The 17,500-nt window shown below is 41.6% G+C and overlaps 3 protein-coding genes across 3 annotated transcripts in view; all 3 read left to right on the top strand.

Moving 5' to 3' along the window:
- Positions 1-2,209, top strand: part of LOC307270870 (DISP complex protein LRCH3-like) — a gene marked incomplete at its 5' end in the record, with an annotated part of 25,831 nt that extends 23,622 nt beyond the window's left edge. Inside the window, one exon of the mRNA XM_080054758.1 lies at positions 1-2,209. This exon is cut by the window's left edge and continues 1,188 nt beyond it.
- A 1,817-nt stretch (positions 2,210-4,026) lies between these two features.
- rpl35a (ribosomal protein L35a) lies at positions 4,027-10,510 on the top strand. Its single transcript, XM_080054757.1, has 5 exons — positions 4,027-4,051; positions 4,930-4,966; positions 5,993-6,145; positions 9,728-9,872; positions 10,439-10,510. The coding sequence occupies exons 2-5, from the start codon at positions 4,956-4,958 to the stop codon at positions 10,460-10,462; spliced, it is 333 nt and encodes a 110-aa protein (XP_079910883.1). The 5' UTR covers positions 4,027-4,051; positions 4,930-4,955; the 3' UTR covers positions 10,463-10,510.
- Positions 10,511-13,018: 2,508 nt separating this feature from the next.
- The window catches only part of rnpepl1 (arginyl aminopeptidase like 1), a gene marked incomplete at its 3' end in the record, with an annotated part of 11,729 nt that continues 7,247 nt past the window's right edge, over positions 13,019-17,500 (top strand). Inside the window, exons 1-2 of the mRNA XM_080054759.1 lie at positions 13,019-15,609; positions 16,859-16,999. Coding sequence (XP_079910885.1) covers positions 15,064-15,609; positions 16,859-16,999 — 687 coding nt within the window. The remainder of the gene's footprint in view (positions 15,610-16,858; positions 17,000-17,500) is intronic.

The following is a 17,500-nucleotide window of genomic DNA, read 5'->3' as shown; positions in this document are numbered from 1 at the left end:
TTCGTCGATGTTACGTCACTTCACGTGCGCACTGGATTGTGGGTCAGAATCGCCCAAATAGGATGCACTTTTCAACACTAACAATCTTGGCCGGATGAAGTAGGACATCCGGGTACTTCTAACCATCCTAAATCTGGCCACAAGAATCAGGACATCCTAAATCTTCTTTCTACCAAACCAGAGTTTACAAGTAATGCCTACACTCTTAATTTAACAAAACAATTAAACAGCTGCATGTTAAGCTTTAAAGTCGTCACCTGGTAATAAAACAAAAGTTAAACCACAAAGAAAAAAGGCGGGAAATTGAAAATGTGCAGAAAATAAATTAGACCGTAAATATATATTTTATTATTAAACCTGAAACATTTTCTCTTAGTTTAAGACTCTTGCGAACACGAGCGTTTATAAATGCACTGCCGGTTCCTTTATGACACTAATGTAGCTCGCTGCTACAATGCTATCCCGTAGCTCACTGCTAGCTAGCTTAATATGATAAATAATAACAAAACTAGCTACAAACTTTATCCAATGTTGAACCACTGTGTTTGTGTGGTTGGAAGTTAAAGGAATACTTCATTCATAAGGAACCAGCGTTCTATCATTATAAAATCACTATTATAATATAATGAATGAGGTTTTTCTTCCCTCAGTCTTCCCTTGGCCCAGATGTCCTGTTAATCCTAACCCTACATTGTACCATGTGTGACATCAAACATGGTAAAATGTAGGGTTAGACGGTGAGACCATAAAACACTCTTTCTGCAGGCTAGGATGAACCGATTTCTAAAAATGTTGCACATTTATACTCCATATGACTTCGTGGTATGTCCGTAGCTAGCTAGCTCGTGGTATGTCCGTAGCTAGCTAGCAAAGGCTGCCGACCTTTCTCACATCATGTCTTGTCAATGCGACTGACGAGCTAATAATAATAATAATAATGTTTCGGTGACGAGGCTATTAGCTCGTTGCTAACGTTAGCGGACATTTCCAAAATCTCCATCAGACCCAGATCGACCCCTGACCCCTGTAGTCATAGCGACAGTCTGACTATGACATCATCATGTTTCTGTTGCATTATGGGACGTCTCACTAACCAAAACGCTGCGGACTCACTCTCAACTTTTAAACTTTTTCAGCTTTTTTATTAAAAAAACGTTAACGTGTACAAATATACCCTGTAAATATTTACATATATATATTATATATATGGAGCTGGACCTGTGACATCATCATGACATCATTTCTTAAAGGCGCAGTACACACGCATCATGTGACTCTAAACTCCTATTCATCCTTCTGTTACAGCGACAACACTAAAATGTCATTTTCTACGCCCGAGCTTTTATTTTGAAATGGGACGATTAAGGAGTGCATTATGGCCACGGGAGGGAGACAGGAATGAGAGGGGGAAGTTGTTTGTTCATTATGCACTTTGAGAATTAAGACAAAATACGTCTTATTTGGGTAAAAATTAGGTTTTAAAAAAAAATTTAATAAAAAAAATAAAAGCCCTCTCATTTCTATATCCTCTCCCTTTGCCCTGACACTCTCCTGTACGCGACTCTTAAGTTTAAATAATGTTTTTTATTGTGTTCCATGTGTTAACGAGGCTCGTGCTGCCTTCGGGTGCCGCGTGTTCGTTCCCGCTGCACCTGAACGCACCATAGACTGTATATAAAGTATAAAGTAAGTCTGGCGGTTTGGAACACGTGGTTTTGTACAGATGTTTAGTATTTTTTTTTTTTTCTTTTTCTTCTTTGTGTTTTTTCTCCTGCGGCGTGACGGTCATTAAAGGGGCAGTCAGTGATTCTGGAGAACGCTTGTTGACAAAATCACTTTTTAGTCAAAATCAGTGAATATCTCCTCATGATCCACTACCTGTCTGTACTGTGTGTGTGCTGGGGGAAAAAAAACTGGTGTTAATTTACAGGCCTAGGCTCTGTAAACTGGCATGTTGCTTTCTACAGTGGGCCCTTTGTTCACATGCCAGTTTACAGAGCCTAGGCTGTGTATTACCACTGGATTATGTTTGCAGCTCACTCACAGTACAGACAGGTAGTGGATCATGAGGAGATATTCACACAGTACAGACAGGTAGTGGATCATGAGGAGATATTCACTCAGTACAGACAGGTAGTGGATCATGAGGAGATATTCACTCAGTACAGACAGGTAGTGGATCATGAGGAGATATTCACACAGTACAGACAGGTAGTGGATCATGAGGAGATATTCACTCAGTACAGACAGGTAGTGGATCATGAGGAGATATTCACACAGTACAGACAGGTAGTGGATCATGAGGAGATATTCACACAGTACAGACAGGTAGCGGATCATGAGGAGATATTCACACAGTACAGACAGGTAGTGGATCATGAGGAGATATTCACTGATTTTGATTAAAAAAGTGGTTTTGATTAACCAGCGTTCTCCAGAATCACTGACTGCACCTTTAAAGGACATTCCGCCCGGAGGAGAAACACTCTCACAGTTTTTAAGTTTTACATTTTTTCACTTTGTTTATTTTGTTTTGAAACTGTAAAAAAGATTTGAACAAGCGGCTGTAAGAAGAGTTTAAAAATGCATTAAATAAATATTTTAAATTGACTCTTTTCTCTTGTTTTATAGTCTCTGTGTGTGTGTGTGTGTGTGTGTGTGTGTGTGTGTGTGTGTGTGTGTGTGTGTGTGTGTGTGTGTGTGTGTGTGTGTGTGTGTGTGTGTGTGTGTGTGTGTGCGTGTGTGCGTGTGTGTGTGTTTTATAGTCAATATCTGAATGAATATAATTTATATTTTTACATCATGAAAGATAAGTTGATAAATAGGGGAAAATGTGGTGAGTTGTGCCAGCGGGGTGAGTTGTGCCAAAAGGCCTGGGGCGAGTTGTAAGTAAAATGTATTTATAAAAGCACATTTATAACAGTCCGCACTGACCAAAGTGCTGCCTGTACATAGTGCATTCAGTACGTAAAAAATTAGGGTCAAAAATAAAATAAAAGAAGCCCTTATTTTAACAGTGACAGCAGTACAAGTACTGGTGCCTGTCTGTCTGTCTAAATACAATTTATATTCTACCCTAGAATTCTTTTGAATAAATTATTTATTTACTTTTTTCACTTTAAAGGTGCAGTGTGTAATATGACATCATCAAGAAAGTTCTAGAATGCAACGCTCCCTGGGTAACCCCACCCCTTTTGAATAATAACAGAAGCTACAGTGGCCTTCAAGGACAAGAACAATTCTAAATTCTAAAAAATTGCACCTGATGACATTCCAAAAACATGGATGCCTCCATAAGACTTGCCTGCTCAATGTACAAAATGTAATATCAATATTTGTAATTCTCCGATAATTCAGATTATTGGCGGAGGTGATTTTACACCAATGAGGACATATTTATGAATGAGGATATTGATTCTAGCTAATAAATTACTTTAAATGTTACACAGTGTCCCTTTAATGTACATTATTCCCTTTGATTTAAAATTGTATATATTTGAGGACAGATTTAATGTTTTCACAATTAGATTTTTATTTTTTCAGGTTCAAATCAAGTTTTTTTCAAAATGAAGACCTCGAATATCATAATATATCTCAAAGTAATCCACTGTCACACGTTTCGTGATGATATGCACACGTTAAACATGTTACACTGTTCACCCGCAGTGTCTAGACTCATTAAAATGTTTCACAGTGCCCCTTTAATTTAAATTTTTATTCATTTGAGGACAGATTTAATGTTTTCACAATTATTATTATTTTTTTAATGTTCAGGTTCAGATCAAATTTTAAATGAATACCTCCAATATCATAACATCTCTAAAATTAACCAATTCTCACAGGTTTCATGATGATATGTACACGTTGAACATTTTACTCTTTCCACCCGCAGTGTCTAGACTCATTAAAATGTTTCACAAAAAGACAAAATATTAATTAAATGTTTTAAAATCTTTCTGATCAGGCATCTCGCGCGCCGCCTCTGTTTACCATATTTTCCCGTCATGCCCCGCTCACTTCCTTTTCCTCCATCTTGCTCCGTATAGTGAAGGTAAGAACCGCAACATGTCCGAATTAAACTTTATAAATCAGCGGTTCTGCGCCTCATCTCTGCCCGATAATAGGCCTCTCTGGTCGGACACTTTACTCTGCGTCTACCGGTGTGTTTATGGCGGTGTGGCGGTAGTGATGGCGAAGATTCAAGTTGGATTGTAAACAACCGGTGGCTAACAGCGGGGATTTGCCGGGGTTGAGTCCGTGCTAAGGCGCTTGATGCTCGGATACAGTCACAGTGAAGTGCCGGTGCCTCCCTGGAACTCCGACATCATGGCTGCGTAAAAGCTGCGTCTCTCAATGCTGATTAAAATGAGATAATTCCCCGTTTAACTGGCAGTAGCGCTGTAGTGTTAGCATGCTAGCTCCTGAATGAAAGCTACAGAGTGTTTCCCATAATATAAACCCGCCCCTACTGCTTGCAATGTGTCTGAAAGTCACTTATTTATTTAAAATAAACAAACTGTTTATGGTCTAATTAAAGCCCCTGTAGCTGCAGGGAAGGTTACAATAATGCGATACCATGTAGAGAACTAAGCAGCCTGTCACACAAGCTAACTGTAGGCTAACTGCTATTTATGTAATGCGCTGGATAAAACGAGTCAGTTACTTTGTCATTAAATAAAGAAATTAAAGCGCATCATAATGTCCCAAACTTAAGCCTGTGTATAGTGCTAGACACACCGGTGAGTGTAGTGTGCGCTGCTGGTTTTTAAAGTTTATTTTGAATTTGTTATCTATTTTGAAGATAACTTGTCACGCAGATGCACAGTGAATGCTTTGAAGGAGATGTGTGGTCAATAGTGTGATTAATAGTGTGTAACTTGTGTCGTGATGTTCAGTGAATGTTTGTGTTGACCAGGTGTTTGTTTACAGGTGGAATCACCTGGAGAAGACTGAACATGCCTGGAAGGTAAGAACATTTTCTGTCTCTGTGTGTGTGTGTCTGTCTGTCTGTCTGTCTCTGTGCGTGTGTGTGTCTGTCTGTCTGAATGTGTGTGCGTGTCTCCGTCTGTCTGTCTCCGTCCGTCTGTCTGCGTGTGTGTCTGTCTCTGTCTGTCTGCGCGTGTGTGTGTGTCTGAATGTGTCTGTGCGTGTCTCCGTCTGTGTCTCCGTCCGTCTGTCTGCGTGTGTGTCTGTCTCTGTCTGTCTGCGTGTGTGTCTGTCTCTGTCTGTCTGTGCGTGTGTGTGTCTGAATGTGTCTGTGCGTGTCTCCGTCTGTGTCTCCGTCCGTCTGTCTGCGTGTGTGTCTCTGTCTGTGTGTCGGGTGTCTGTCTGTGTCTCTTGTCTGTTTGTGTGTTTTATCCTCCACTGGCTTTATTGACATCAAGGTTTATAAACGGCATCATAACACAGATAGTGAAAGCAGTTTATTCTGTCTCTCTTACTGACAGGAGTCAGGCCATAGTGTTATTGTTTTATAGACTGCAGCCTGAGGCCATAATGTGTTTTAACTTTGGAGTGAGGCCGTCTTCACTGGCTAGAAAGGGTTATTGACTGGTGTTAATGGACTTAATTAAGGCCATCTGAACCAGTTTATAATGGGTATTTTAATGTGTTTAACATACTATGGAGTAAATGGTAAATGGACTTGACTTATATAGCGCCTTCTAGCCGATTTTCTCAGCCCCAAAGCGCTTTACATTTCTTACCACATTCACCCATTCACACACACACTCATACACCGATGGTACCGAGTAAGGCTATCTTCACTGGTATATAACGGGTATATTAATGGGTGTATTAATGTGTATTTCAGACTCTGGAGTAAGGCTATAATGGTTATTTTAATGTGTATTTCAGACTATGGAGTAAGGCTATCTTCACCAGTATATAATGTATTATAATGGTTATTTTAATGTGTATTTCAGACTATGGAGTAAGGCTATCTTCACCAGTATATAATGTATTATAATGGTTATTTTAATGTGTATTTCAGACTATGGAGTAAGGCTATCTTCACCGGCTATAAGCGCGGTCTGAGGAACCAGCGTGAACACACCGCCCTGCTGAAGGTGGAGGGCTGCTACACCCGCGGCGAGGTCGACTTCTACCTGGGCAAACGCTGCGCCTACGTCTACAAGGCCAAGAAGTGAGTTTACACCTGTTTACACACTGTTTACAGAGCCTAGGCTGAGTATTAACACTCTTTACATGCTGTTTACAGAGCCTAGGTTGAGTATAAACACTCTTTACATGCTGTTTACAGAGCCTAGGCTGTCTATATACACCCCATACACATGACTTTGACTACAAGCGTTCTCCAGAATCACTGACTACACCTTTTTAAACTCAAACTGACAAAGTGTGTGTGTGTGTGTGTGTGTGTGTGTGTGTGTGGCGGCTCTGCAGTGTATTTGTCAACACTCAGCAGCTGTAGTTCTAAGTTCTAGCAGAGCACAGCCAGTTGAAGTCACTGTTGATGATTGAAAGTTATGTGAAGCTTGATATGTCTGGATAATATGAAACTATGTTAACAACACAACCAGCACACAGAATGTCTCATCTGAGGCGGTAGGACGGGGAACTGGCTTAGATTTTTTAAATTTATTTTTGAACGTCTGGCATCAATACCGAGTTGTTAAGGCCAGGACACACCAACCCAATAATCGCCGTCGTCAAAAAAAAAGACGAATCTGTTTGGTGTGTGCCGTGACGTCGGCCGACGTAGAGGTCGTCGGGCTTGTTTTGAGCCTGCCGACCGTCTTTCAGTTGGAGCAATCTGATTGGTGGAGGGCTAGCGAATCAGTGAAGCCCGGAAGTGAGGCGGGTAGCACAAACAGCTAACAACAGCTAGCCATCGTTTTAATGTGTTTGTTTGTTTCGTTCAGCGAGTACTCACATGCATCAACCCTTGTTGACTGCTCGACACCATGCTCGACACTCTGCTAAAAATTGTGCTCTTTATGGTCCATAAATATAAATAAGTATTTCTATCTATGTTTATGCTCTAGAGCAGGGGTTCTCAACCTTCTGCAAGCTGGGCCCCCCCAAAGCTGGGTCATTGCAGTTGGGCCCCCCCACCGACCCTGACAACCCCCCCCCCCCCCCCCCCCCACACACACACACACACACACACACCACCCTACATAGATAGATAGATAGATAGATAGATAGATAGATAGATAGATAGATAGATAGATAGATAGATAGATAGCACCTTTGAGTTGAACATTGGGTTTAGGGTTGGGGTCCGGAAATTTCTTATATTTTAACGTTAAATTCTGGTGCACTTTAAAAGCTAATTATGAGATTGTATCAATGCTTTTTTTTTTAAATCTCCTTAGAAGAGAAGAAAATAGTAGCCTAAATAGAACATACACAGAATAAATTCTACAATAGGTATACCTGTTATGAAAAAGCTTCACAAAACAAAGTCTATGATCAATGGGAAACACTGCTGTCTGACAATCCAGTTCAGAGAATGTTTCAACTATTGAGTCTTGGATTTGGAAAGTGGCCAGATTTAGCTCAAAATGCTACCTGCGATTAATGTGCTGTGCAGCCTGAACGCGGAGTTGTGTGTGTCTCAGTGGCGATTCCAGGAAATTTTGACTGGGGGTGGCCAAGGTGGGCCACAGAGCTAGAGTGGGGTGGCCATCGCACCCCTGAATGAATAGCATGTGATATGCTGTACAACCAATTCAAAGATGATTTATAATCCCAGATGCCCAAATCATGTTAGTATCCATTGTAATGTTTGTCAGAAAATTAAACCCCTGAAGGGGGGTCTGGGGGCATACCCCCCGGAAGATTTTTTTGTGTTTTTAACATGTAATCTAAGCATTCTGGTGCATTCTGGTGCATTCTGGTAAAGATAATAAAGGAAAAAGTCAATATTTATTTCAGTTCAGATGAATAGTAAAATTAGCAAGACAACATAACTTGCTAGCAGCCAGATGCCTAACAACTGGACAGAGGGACGGATGACAACTAGCTTTTGACCAAATATCTTGCTAAAAAAATAAACCTTTATTTATGTTACACTTGCTAACTACAAACTTAAATTTTTTTGTTCAGATTTAAAAAATCTGCTGGGACACGTGCCCATACACATGCATGGGTGGCACGCATGTCACAAGCACACTTATGCTGTTTTCAAGACCTTTGCTGACCAGAGACCAGTTCTAGTGGCCACAGTCCTACCATTAATTCAGTACTTGAAAATTGCAAACTGATCTCATATCAGTGGATTGGAGTGTTTGTGTGATGAACTTGGCAACTACCTATCAAAAAAAGTTAAGAAAGAAAAAAAATACATATCATCTCTGAACTAGGATACATATCAGGAAAAAAATTTAAATTACAAAAAAAAAAAAAAAAATTAAGATTTTTTTATTTTTATTTTTTTTTCATCCCCCTCGCGCCCCCCCGGTAGAGGGTCCGCGCCCCCCCGGGGGGGCGCGCCCCACCGGTTGAGAACCACTGCTCTAGAGAGATGTCCAATCATTTCCGGCTTTCGTATTTTTTCGGGCCACAATACAGATTAGCGCCGCCTGCTGTTGTGGAGACATTACGTCCCGCGAGCGTACGGAAAATAAACAGTCGTCTCGGTGTGTTCTTTGGCCCCGACGGGAAGACTGGAGCTTCCTGAAACGGCCGACTCCATTTTTCGGAACATGTCGGACTGGTGTGTCCTGGCCTTTATTCTTCTGGAAACATCTTGTGGAATTCTGTGTGTGTGTGTGTGTCTGTCTGTCTGTCTCTCTCTGTGTGTGTGTGTGTCTGTCTCTCTCAGTGTGTGTGTGCGCCTGCCTGTGTGTGTATGTGTGCGCCTGCCTGTGTCTGTGTGTGACATGAGAGCGTCTTCGTAGACTTGTATTGAAGGTTATTGATGACAAACTTTTACCCAGACATTTCAAAATAACTCGTGTTGAGAGCTTCAATCACAATACAGTCAAACCAGTGGTATCTTTGCTAAAGTTGACATACATGCCTAGTCATTACATGTGCAATGTCATGTTTTGTATGTCTTTATAAAAGCATTCGATTTGATACTAATTGGCACATTTGTTTTTTAAATATGTAACTTTAAGACCTACTTCACCGGTGGAACTATGAAGGTGTATTGAACTCTGAGATCTCATGTAGTATAACAAACATTTCAGATATCGGTTCATCCTAGCCTGAGAAAAGGCAGAAAGAGAGTGTTTTATGGTCTCACTTCAGTAAAAATGTAGGGTTAGGATTAACAGCTCCCTATGCTGCTCCTTTTTCATGGAACCAGCTACAAAATGCACTAAAACTTAAGGAGCTGGTTTCTCTAAACATGTTCAAGTCCTTACTGAATGATGTTGAAGCTCTTCTGTCTGTACATGCTTTGTTTGATGATGTTCTGACTGTGACTCTATATGTTCTCTGTTGTTTTTAAATGATTGTCTGTAACTAACTGTGCTGCTGCCTGTCTTGGCCAGGACTCTTTTGTAAAAGAGATTTTTAATCTCAATAAGACTTTCCTGGTTAAATAAAGGTTATAATAACAGGACAGCTGGGCCAAGGGAAGAAAAACCTCATTCATTATATTATAATAGTGATTTTAAAATTCCGTATAGGTGAAGTATTCCTTTAACATTGTGTGTTGTCCCTCCATAGTAAAAATACCTGTAGTTGTATGTTGTCGATGGTTTTATTCATGTGTTAATATTAACCTGATGTCTTGTCTTTTCCTCCCCAGGAGCACAGTGACTCCTGGCGGAAAGCCCAACAAGACGCGCGTGATCTGGGGGAAAGTGACCCGCGCTCACGGCAGCAGCGGGATGGTCCGCGCCAAGTTCAGCTCCAACCTGCCGGCCAAGGCCATGGGACACAGAGTCAGAGTGGTAAGAATATACACTAACGCACAATACAGAGACACACACACACTGAGACAGACACACACACACACTGAGACAGACACACACTACTGAGACAGACACACACACAGCAACCTGCCGGCCAAGGCCATGGGACACAGAGTCAGAGTGGTGAGAATATAATATATATATACTCTTAACACACACGCAATACAGACACACACACACTGAGACAGACACACACACACACACTACTGAGACACACACACACTGAGACAGACAGACACACACACACACTGAGACAGACACACACACACACACTACTGAGACACACACACACACTGAGACAGACAGACACACACACACACTGAGACAGACACACACACACAGCAACCTGCCGGCCAAGGCCATGGGACACAGAGTCAGAGTGGTGAGGATATAATATATATACTCTAACACACACGCAATACAGACACAAAACGGAAAAAAACGGAATTCATAAAATTGTCGGACTTTCAGGGACCATTATCTGATACCCAGTCATTGAATTAAAGTGTGTATGTTATTCTGACGGTGTGCCTCCTGTCTTCCAGATGCTGTATCCGTCTCGAGTCTGAAGAGTCGTCTGATGTTTGTACAGAAACAATAAAGTTTTCAGCTCCAAACGACGTCTCAGTGTGTTTCCTTTTCCGGTTTTAATCTGAAAGTACAAAGAAGTGTGTAGGGCAGTCGTCCACTGGGTTACAGGGTCGGTGGTTGGATCCCCCGTCTCCCCGCCACATGTCCAAGTGTCCCTGGGCAAAGAGACACTGAACCCTAAATGTCTCCTGATAGTTAGCTTGCACCCTGCGTGGTAGCTGCTGCTGCTGCTGCTATCGGTGTGTGTGTGAATGGGAATGTGGGAAAGGGAACAGGTCTCCCTTAAAAAAGAGTCTCCGGTCTCAATGGGATTTACCTGTAGAAATAAAGATTAAAAAGATCAGACTATATGATTATAATATCACTGGGTATTTGGTATTTTTCAGCATGCTGCAGCTGACATGTATTGGGACGAACTAAATAGCAGAGAAGGATGGGGACTGGAACACAGGGCATGCACCACGTCATGGAAGATTTGTTCGTAATACAAATATTTAATTTTCGTTTCCGAAAAAATTGGAGCAAAAAATAAGATTTAACAGATAAATTATTACCAAGTTGAGAAACTGCAGATGAATCAGTTTAACAATGACATAACAGATTTGGGACACAGCCTTGTTTGTTCATTTTATTAATCTGAATTCTATGTACAAAAGAAAGTTTAAAAAAAAATACTATCGACCGGGCTGCATTTTCATGTTTTTAAGAAGTAAAATGTCTCATAAATCAGACAGTGAACAACATATGAACAAATCCTTCTGTAATAACCTTCAGAATAGTGCTGAGATTGATTATGGAAAGTTTAGTTGATGTAAGTGCTTTAGAAGTTGAGATTTTTGGTTCAGAGTATTACAAAAAAAACTAATTAATGTTGAGATAATGTCCGTTAAAGATGGTTGTATAGGAGAAATATACAGACGCAACCAGACAAGGTTTAGTCAAATAAACACCTGAATGTACATGTTGGACCTTTGATTTAATAAGACATTTTCTTCTTAAAAACCTTCAAAACATTCTGAAAACACATTTTAATGGGGCTTTCCAAACAAGTTGGGAGTGGTATGTGTCTGACCTCCTACCAGGAAAATATAAAAACCTGCATATTAGTCTGTATCCTAAATCTGCTCTGTAAAGACTGTGGACACTGATATGTTGTGAAATTGAGATTTGAAAACTAACTATCAAACATCTATATTTTTGTTTTAAGGAGATACACATGTACACATAGTAAGATAGAGATATCGACACATTCACTTATATATTCAATTTTTTGGGGAAAAATATTAATACAAAAAATGTCAGTAATCAACTGGCGAAATGTCAACGACGCTGAAGTTGGCAGCCGATTCGCAGCAGCCGATTCGGCAGTTTTAAGGAAAAGTTAAGGGATTCTTAAAGGCCTACTTCAGAAAGAGTGTTTTTTTTAACCCTATATTTCTCTTTCTCGTGACATCACAGAAAGAGAAATATAGGGTTAAAAAAACGTACTTTGTAAATATTACTGTGATGTCACAGTAAAAGACATCACAGTAATATTTACAAAGTAAGTTTTTTTTTAACCCTATGTTTCTCTTTCTGTGATGTCACGAGAAAGAGAAATATAGGGTTAAAAAAAACACTCTTTCTGCCTTTTCTCAGGCTAGGATGAACCGATTTTAATTTTTTTCGCACATTTATACTACATAGGATCTCAGAATTCAATACACCTTCATATTCAAACCGGTGAAGTAGGCCTTTAACGAGCGGCATGGAGCGACCGATTCTCCGTTGTTTAAATCGCCGCGGTAAAGGCAAGGCAAGTTTATTTATATAGCACAATTCAGACACAAGGCCACTCAGTGCTTTACAGGGGCAAGATTAAAATACACAACGCACATCAGAAAAAACGAATGAATAAAACATTTAAAAGCGAATGAATAAAGCCACATTAATTAGTCTAGAATATTATCTGAGAGAGTCGGCTGCTGCGAATCGGCTGCCAACTTCAGCGACGTGAAATGTCATGATATTTATGTCACATTTGACCCCATTCTCCTGCAGTGTCTCGACTTAACACATAAAATATTAATCTGGTTAATGATATATTTGATTTGATTCAATTTATTTCAGACATATCAAACAGACAAAACAAAATGAAAAGCATGGAAATACAATAAACAAAAATTATGTTTTCAACAAATAAAATTAAATAAAAGAAAACAAATTATCTGTATTGCTGAGATATGCCTGAAAAGGAGCAGGAAGAAGTATACACTTAGCAGGAAGAAGTATACACTTATTTAATCCTACCCCTTTTCCAATTGTATTCATCAATAGTAATTATTCCGATGGCGTTGTTATTGTGTTATTCAACATGTGTGTGTGAATATTTTCAAAATAAGATTTGACAAATAAAAACCTAAACAAAGGCTGTGACGTCACGGTGACCTTTCCCCTGGCTGCCTCGCGCTGATTGGCTCGTTAGCGCCCCCCTGCGGACACAACAAACTTTCCTCTGCTGCCAGTTACTTCCTGTTTAGTCGGTGGACCGTCTGTCTGCGCTTCTGTCTGTCTGTGTTTGTGTCTGTCTGTCTGTGTCGGTACCTTCCATCTCAACAACCTCCAGACGAGCCAAACATCAGCGGGACATTCTGGATTCTGTGGCCGAAGACCGAGCGCTGCGAGCCGGCCAGAGCTCCGCGGAGGAGCCGGTGTCTGCCCGGTTCTTCTGCTAAGGATCCCGATGGATTTTACATAGTCAAAACAGGGGCTTTAAACCCGAACCCCTCACTACTGCTGCTGCTGCTGGCTGCTTAAGCTAGCCCCACTGTCTGTGTCTATTGGTAATTAGCCCGCTGAGCTAACAAGGCTAGTTACATAGTTTACTAGGTTAAATAGATAGCCTCGGTCGGATCTAATAGCCTCGTCTCGGTTTGTTTTGGTTGACTTTCAGAGGTTTGGGCTCAGGTGTCCTTTGTGATATTGATGCCAGGGACAGATGTTGTAAATGTGTCTTTTAAATGGTACAAATATGGTTTAATTTGGGCTGAAATCAGGCTGTAAAAGTGGGCTAGAATATCACAAGTGGCCTTTATAGTATTCACTGGTTTACATAGAGCCGTCTGTGTTTTGACTCTGGGAGTACATTTCTTTCAAATGGTCAAAATCTGGTTTTTATTTGGGTTGAAATGAGACTGTAAGTAAGGAACAGAGACTCCCATGTGGCCTTATGCAGTGACTGTTGGTTAATCTGATTCACTGCTTTGAAAACGTGTTCAAATGTAGTTTAGAGTGAGTCCCAAGCGGGTCATCTAAGTGTCCTTACCTGTGTTGATACATGCTCGGTTGAGTTTCAGTTGAATCAGGTTTTGAATATAGTTTGTGTGGACTATACAGACACTTTAAAGGGCTGATATTAGACTAGTGTGTGTGTTGGAAAGCAGGTGAATTGGGATCGCCTTAGTAGCCTTGTTGTTACTGCCTAAAGCCATGTTACTGAAACGTTGTCGGTTTTTTGATATGTGAATAAACCTGAAGAAATATCTTGTGAAGAGGTTCAAGCCATTAGTGTCTGGTGTGTGGGGCCTTAGTGTCTGGTGTGTGGGGCCTTAGTGTCTGGTGTGTGGGGCCTTACCGGTTTGATTGTGTATGTAAGGTTTAGGTAGATTTTGGATTGAATGTAGTTTTGGGTCTTTATTGACAGTGAACTTTTGAATTTTTTTTTAGTCTTTTCATTTTTTTTAAATACTTTAGTTTGAGATATATATATATTTTTTTTAACCTTTATTTCTTCAGGTAAATCCCATTGAGACCGGAGACTCTTTTACAAGGGAGACCTGTTTTCCTTTCCCACGTTACCATTCACACACACATTCACACACCGATTATTGTTTGTCTTTTCTGCCAGAGGAATATCACAGGAGCTAAAGCCTTCAGAGGTCTGTTAATGTTAATGCTTTGTGTTAACACTGCATGGTGCATAAGAATCTCATCTTTCTTGAGCCGTTAATCTTTTATAATCCATATTTCAGAGCGTGGACACAGTTTTGAACCATATAAATAACATGCAATATATCTCAGTGACTTGTACATGCTGAGACATGTCTGATTCATGGCACTGTGGAGGAGTCTGTGACACTTTTTACAAGTTTATATGGTGTTAGGAAAGAGTTTGAAATTTGAGTTTTTTTGACGTGTGTAAAGTTAAGTTAAGTTAAGCTTGTTGTGGGTGAATTAGTGTTGGATTCAGACTAGTGCATTATAGCTTCATAGACACTTCCCAGAGACGAGCCTACAAGCAAGAACTACACAGACAAACCAAGACTTGAACGTTGTCAACATGGTGCTAAATCCCCTGTAACTTTAAGCGTGATTCCTTTGCTTCATTGCATCGGAACTCTTCATCTAAGCCGAGACCAGGCTGGTTTATCTCTACAGCACAACTCAGACACAAGGCCATTCAAAGTGCTTTACAGGGGCGTGAAATTCATCAAGATTAGACATTAGAAATTGCATTGAAGAGGTCATAAAAACAAAATAAAACACATCAAGATTAGACCATAAGAAACCAGATTTTCGTCCGTTCATAATATATCTCATAATGTCAGACCTCCATCATCCACCCCCCACCTCACTGTGTTGCTGCCGTAAATCGCTGCCCGTTCCTGGGTGTTCGGCAGGCTCTGGCCGGCCTCTAGCTGGTGGTCCGGTCCAAAGCCCTGGTTCCCCACCACAGCAGCGCCCCCTCGTGTCCACACACTCACACGCTCCGATAGTGGACGTTGCTTCGGCTTCTAACTTCCACTGCTTCGCCCTGAAACATTTCCACCTGGACTTGCGTATAAACTTTGCGGTGAAGGAGTTGAGCGGTTGGTGTGTGCTGGACATTGTTCTCCTGCAGCCGGGCACACAGACACTCGTCCTGGACTCCCACCCATCGGTTCTGATCCACGCTATCGACTGTAAGACCCCAGAGGGAGAGGGAGGGGAGGGGGAGAGGGAGGGAGGGGGCCATGCTGTGTCGCTGACCTACCGCATGGACCCATTCACAGACTATGGGGCGGCGCTGTGCATCGCTCTGCCTCCTGTCAGACCGGGCACCAGGCTGCAGGTCACTGTGAGATACACCACCACGGACGGACCCGCGGTAAGAGAGAGAGAGACAATATGATTTATATACCTGTCTGTCTGTCTGTCTGTCTGTCTGTCTGTCTGTCTGTCTGACCCGCGGTAAGAGAGAGAGAGACAGTATGATCGATATACCTGTCTGTCTGTCTGTCTGTCTGTCTGTCTGTCTGTCTGTCTGTCTGTCTGTCTGTCTGTCTGTCTGACCCGCGGTAAGAAAGAGAAATAATCTGAGTATGTACTATCTATGCTGATAAACGATATAAACGAGATATAAGAATATGATAACGATATACCGGACCATGTTGTTGACTATTATGTTTTTCTACATTATTTAATTTGCCAAAAAAAAATGTTTTGATCCCTTCGATACCAAGATGAATTATGGCCACTTTGAATCAAGACAGTGAATTAGACTAGAATGAAGCTCTAATGATGGGATTCGCTGTGTTTCTGATGAACCCCTGTAATAAGAGAGACAGACAGGTTAGAGAGAGAGAGACAGACAGACAGACAGACAGACAGGTTAGAGACAGACGGGTAAGAGAGGGGTCCAGCCACCAGACCTGGAGGGAGACAGACAGGTTAGAGAGACAGACAGACAGGTTAGAGACAGACAGAGAGAAAGAATCTGATAACTGATATATCCCGGACCATTATGTGTTTTTATTTATTTTTCCCCCTAAAAAGTCACTGTAAAAGAAACAACACCAACAACAGTGAAACAGTAAGTTTTCAGGAAGCTTTCTAACTTCAAACAGTGTTCCAGGGATCACATTTTCCTGTGAGGAAAGTTTGTTTATTCAGTTATGAGAATAAACCTTAGAAAATGTTTCACTTCTCTGACACACACAAAGTTACATAGTGCACCTTGATTGATATACCTGTGTGTGTCTGTGTCTCTCTCTCTCTCTCTCTAACCTGTCTGTCTGTCTGTCTCTAACCTGTCTGTCTCTCTCTCTAACCTGTCTGTCTCCCTCCAGGTGTGGTGGCTGGACCCCTCCCTTACCTGTCTGTCTCTAACCTGTCTCCCTCTCTAACCTGTCTGTCTCTCTAACCTGTCTGTCTCTAACCTGTCTCTCTCTAACCTGTCTGTCTCTAACCTGTCTGTCTCCCTCCAGGTGTGGTGGCTGGACCCCTCTCTTACCTGTCTGTCTCTAACCTGTCTGTCTCCCTCTCTAACCTGTCTGTCTCTAACCTGTCTGTCTCTAACCTGTCTGTCTCCCTCTCTAACCTGTCTCTCTCTCTCTAACCTGTCTGTCTCCCTCCAGGTGTGGTGGCTGGACCCCTCCCTTACCTGTGGTCAGTCTCGTCCCCTCCTCTTCACTCTGGGACACTCAGTGTGCAACCGATCCCTGTTCCCCTGCTTTGACACGCCCGCTGTCAAGAGCACATACACTGCTACTGTCAGGGTGAGTAGACAGACAGACAGACAGACAGACAGACAGACAGACAGAGAGACAGACACATACACTGCTACTGTCAGGGTGAGTAGACAGACAGACAGACAGACAGACAGACAGACAGACAGACAGACAGACACTGCTACTGTCAGGGTGAGTAGACAGACAGGCAGACAGGCAGACAGACAGACAGACAGACAGACAGACAGACACATACACTGCTACTGTCAGGGTGAGAGCACACACACAGACGGACAGACGTTACATTTAAAAGATCTTAATTTAGCTTTTTGTCCGACTTTCAATCAAACATTTTGTATAACGGAGAACTGTGAGCACATGATGGAATACATTTTTTTATTTTTTTAAAATGTATTATGTGTCTGTGTGTCTCCCTCTCTGTCTCCCTCCCTGTCTCCCTCCCTCCCTCTCTCCCTCCCTGCCTGTCTCCCTCTCTCCCTCCCTCTCTCCCTGTCTCCCTCCCTATCTCTCTCCCTCCCTCCCTCCCTC

The sequence above is a fragment of the Ammodytes marinus genome (genome assembly GCF_949987685.1).
Source record: "Ammodytes marinus genome assembly, contig: scaffold_272, whole genome shotgun sequence".
Classification (NCBI taxonomy): Eukaryota; Metazoa; Chordata; class Actinopteri; order Uranoscopiformes; family Ammodytidae; genus Ammodytes; species Ammodytes marinus.
The sequence above is the reverse complement of the archived record's forward strand: the minus strand, read 5'-3'. Positions and strand labels throughout refer to the sequence as shown.

What these genes read in the sequence shown, in the direction of transcription:
- rpl35a (XM_080054757.1), top strand. An exon ending in TACGTCTACAAGGCCAAGAA is followed by an intron (nt 6,146 to 9,727) that starts GTGAGTTTACAC and finishes TTTCCTCCCCAG; the next exon opens with GAGCACAGTGACTCCTGGCG. An exon ending in TGGGACACAGAGTCAGAGTG is followed by an intron (nt 9,873 to 10,438) that starts GTAAGAATATAC and finishes CCTGTCTTCCAG; the next exon opens with ATGCTGTATCCGTCTCGAGT.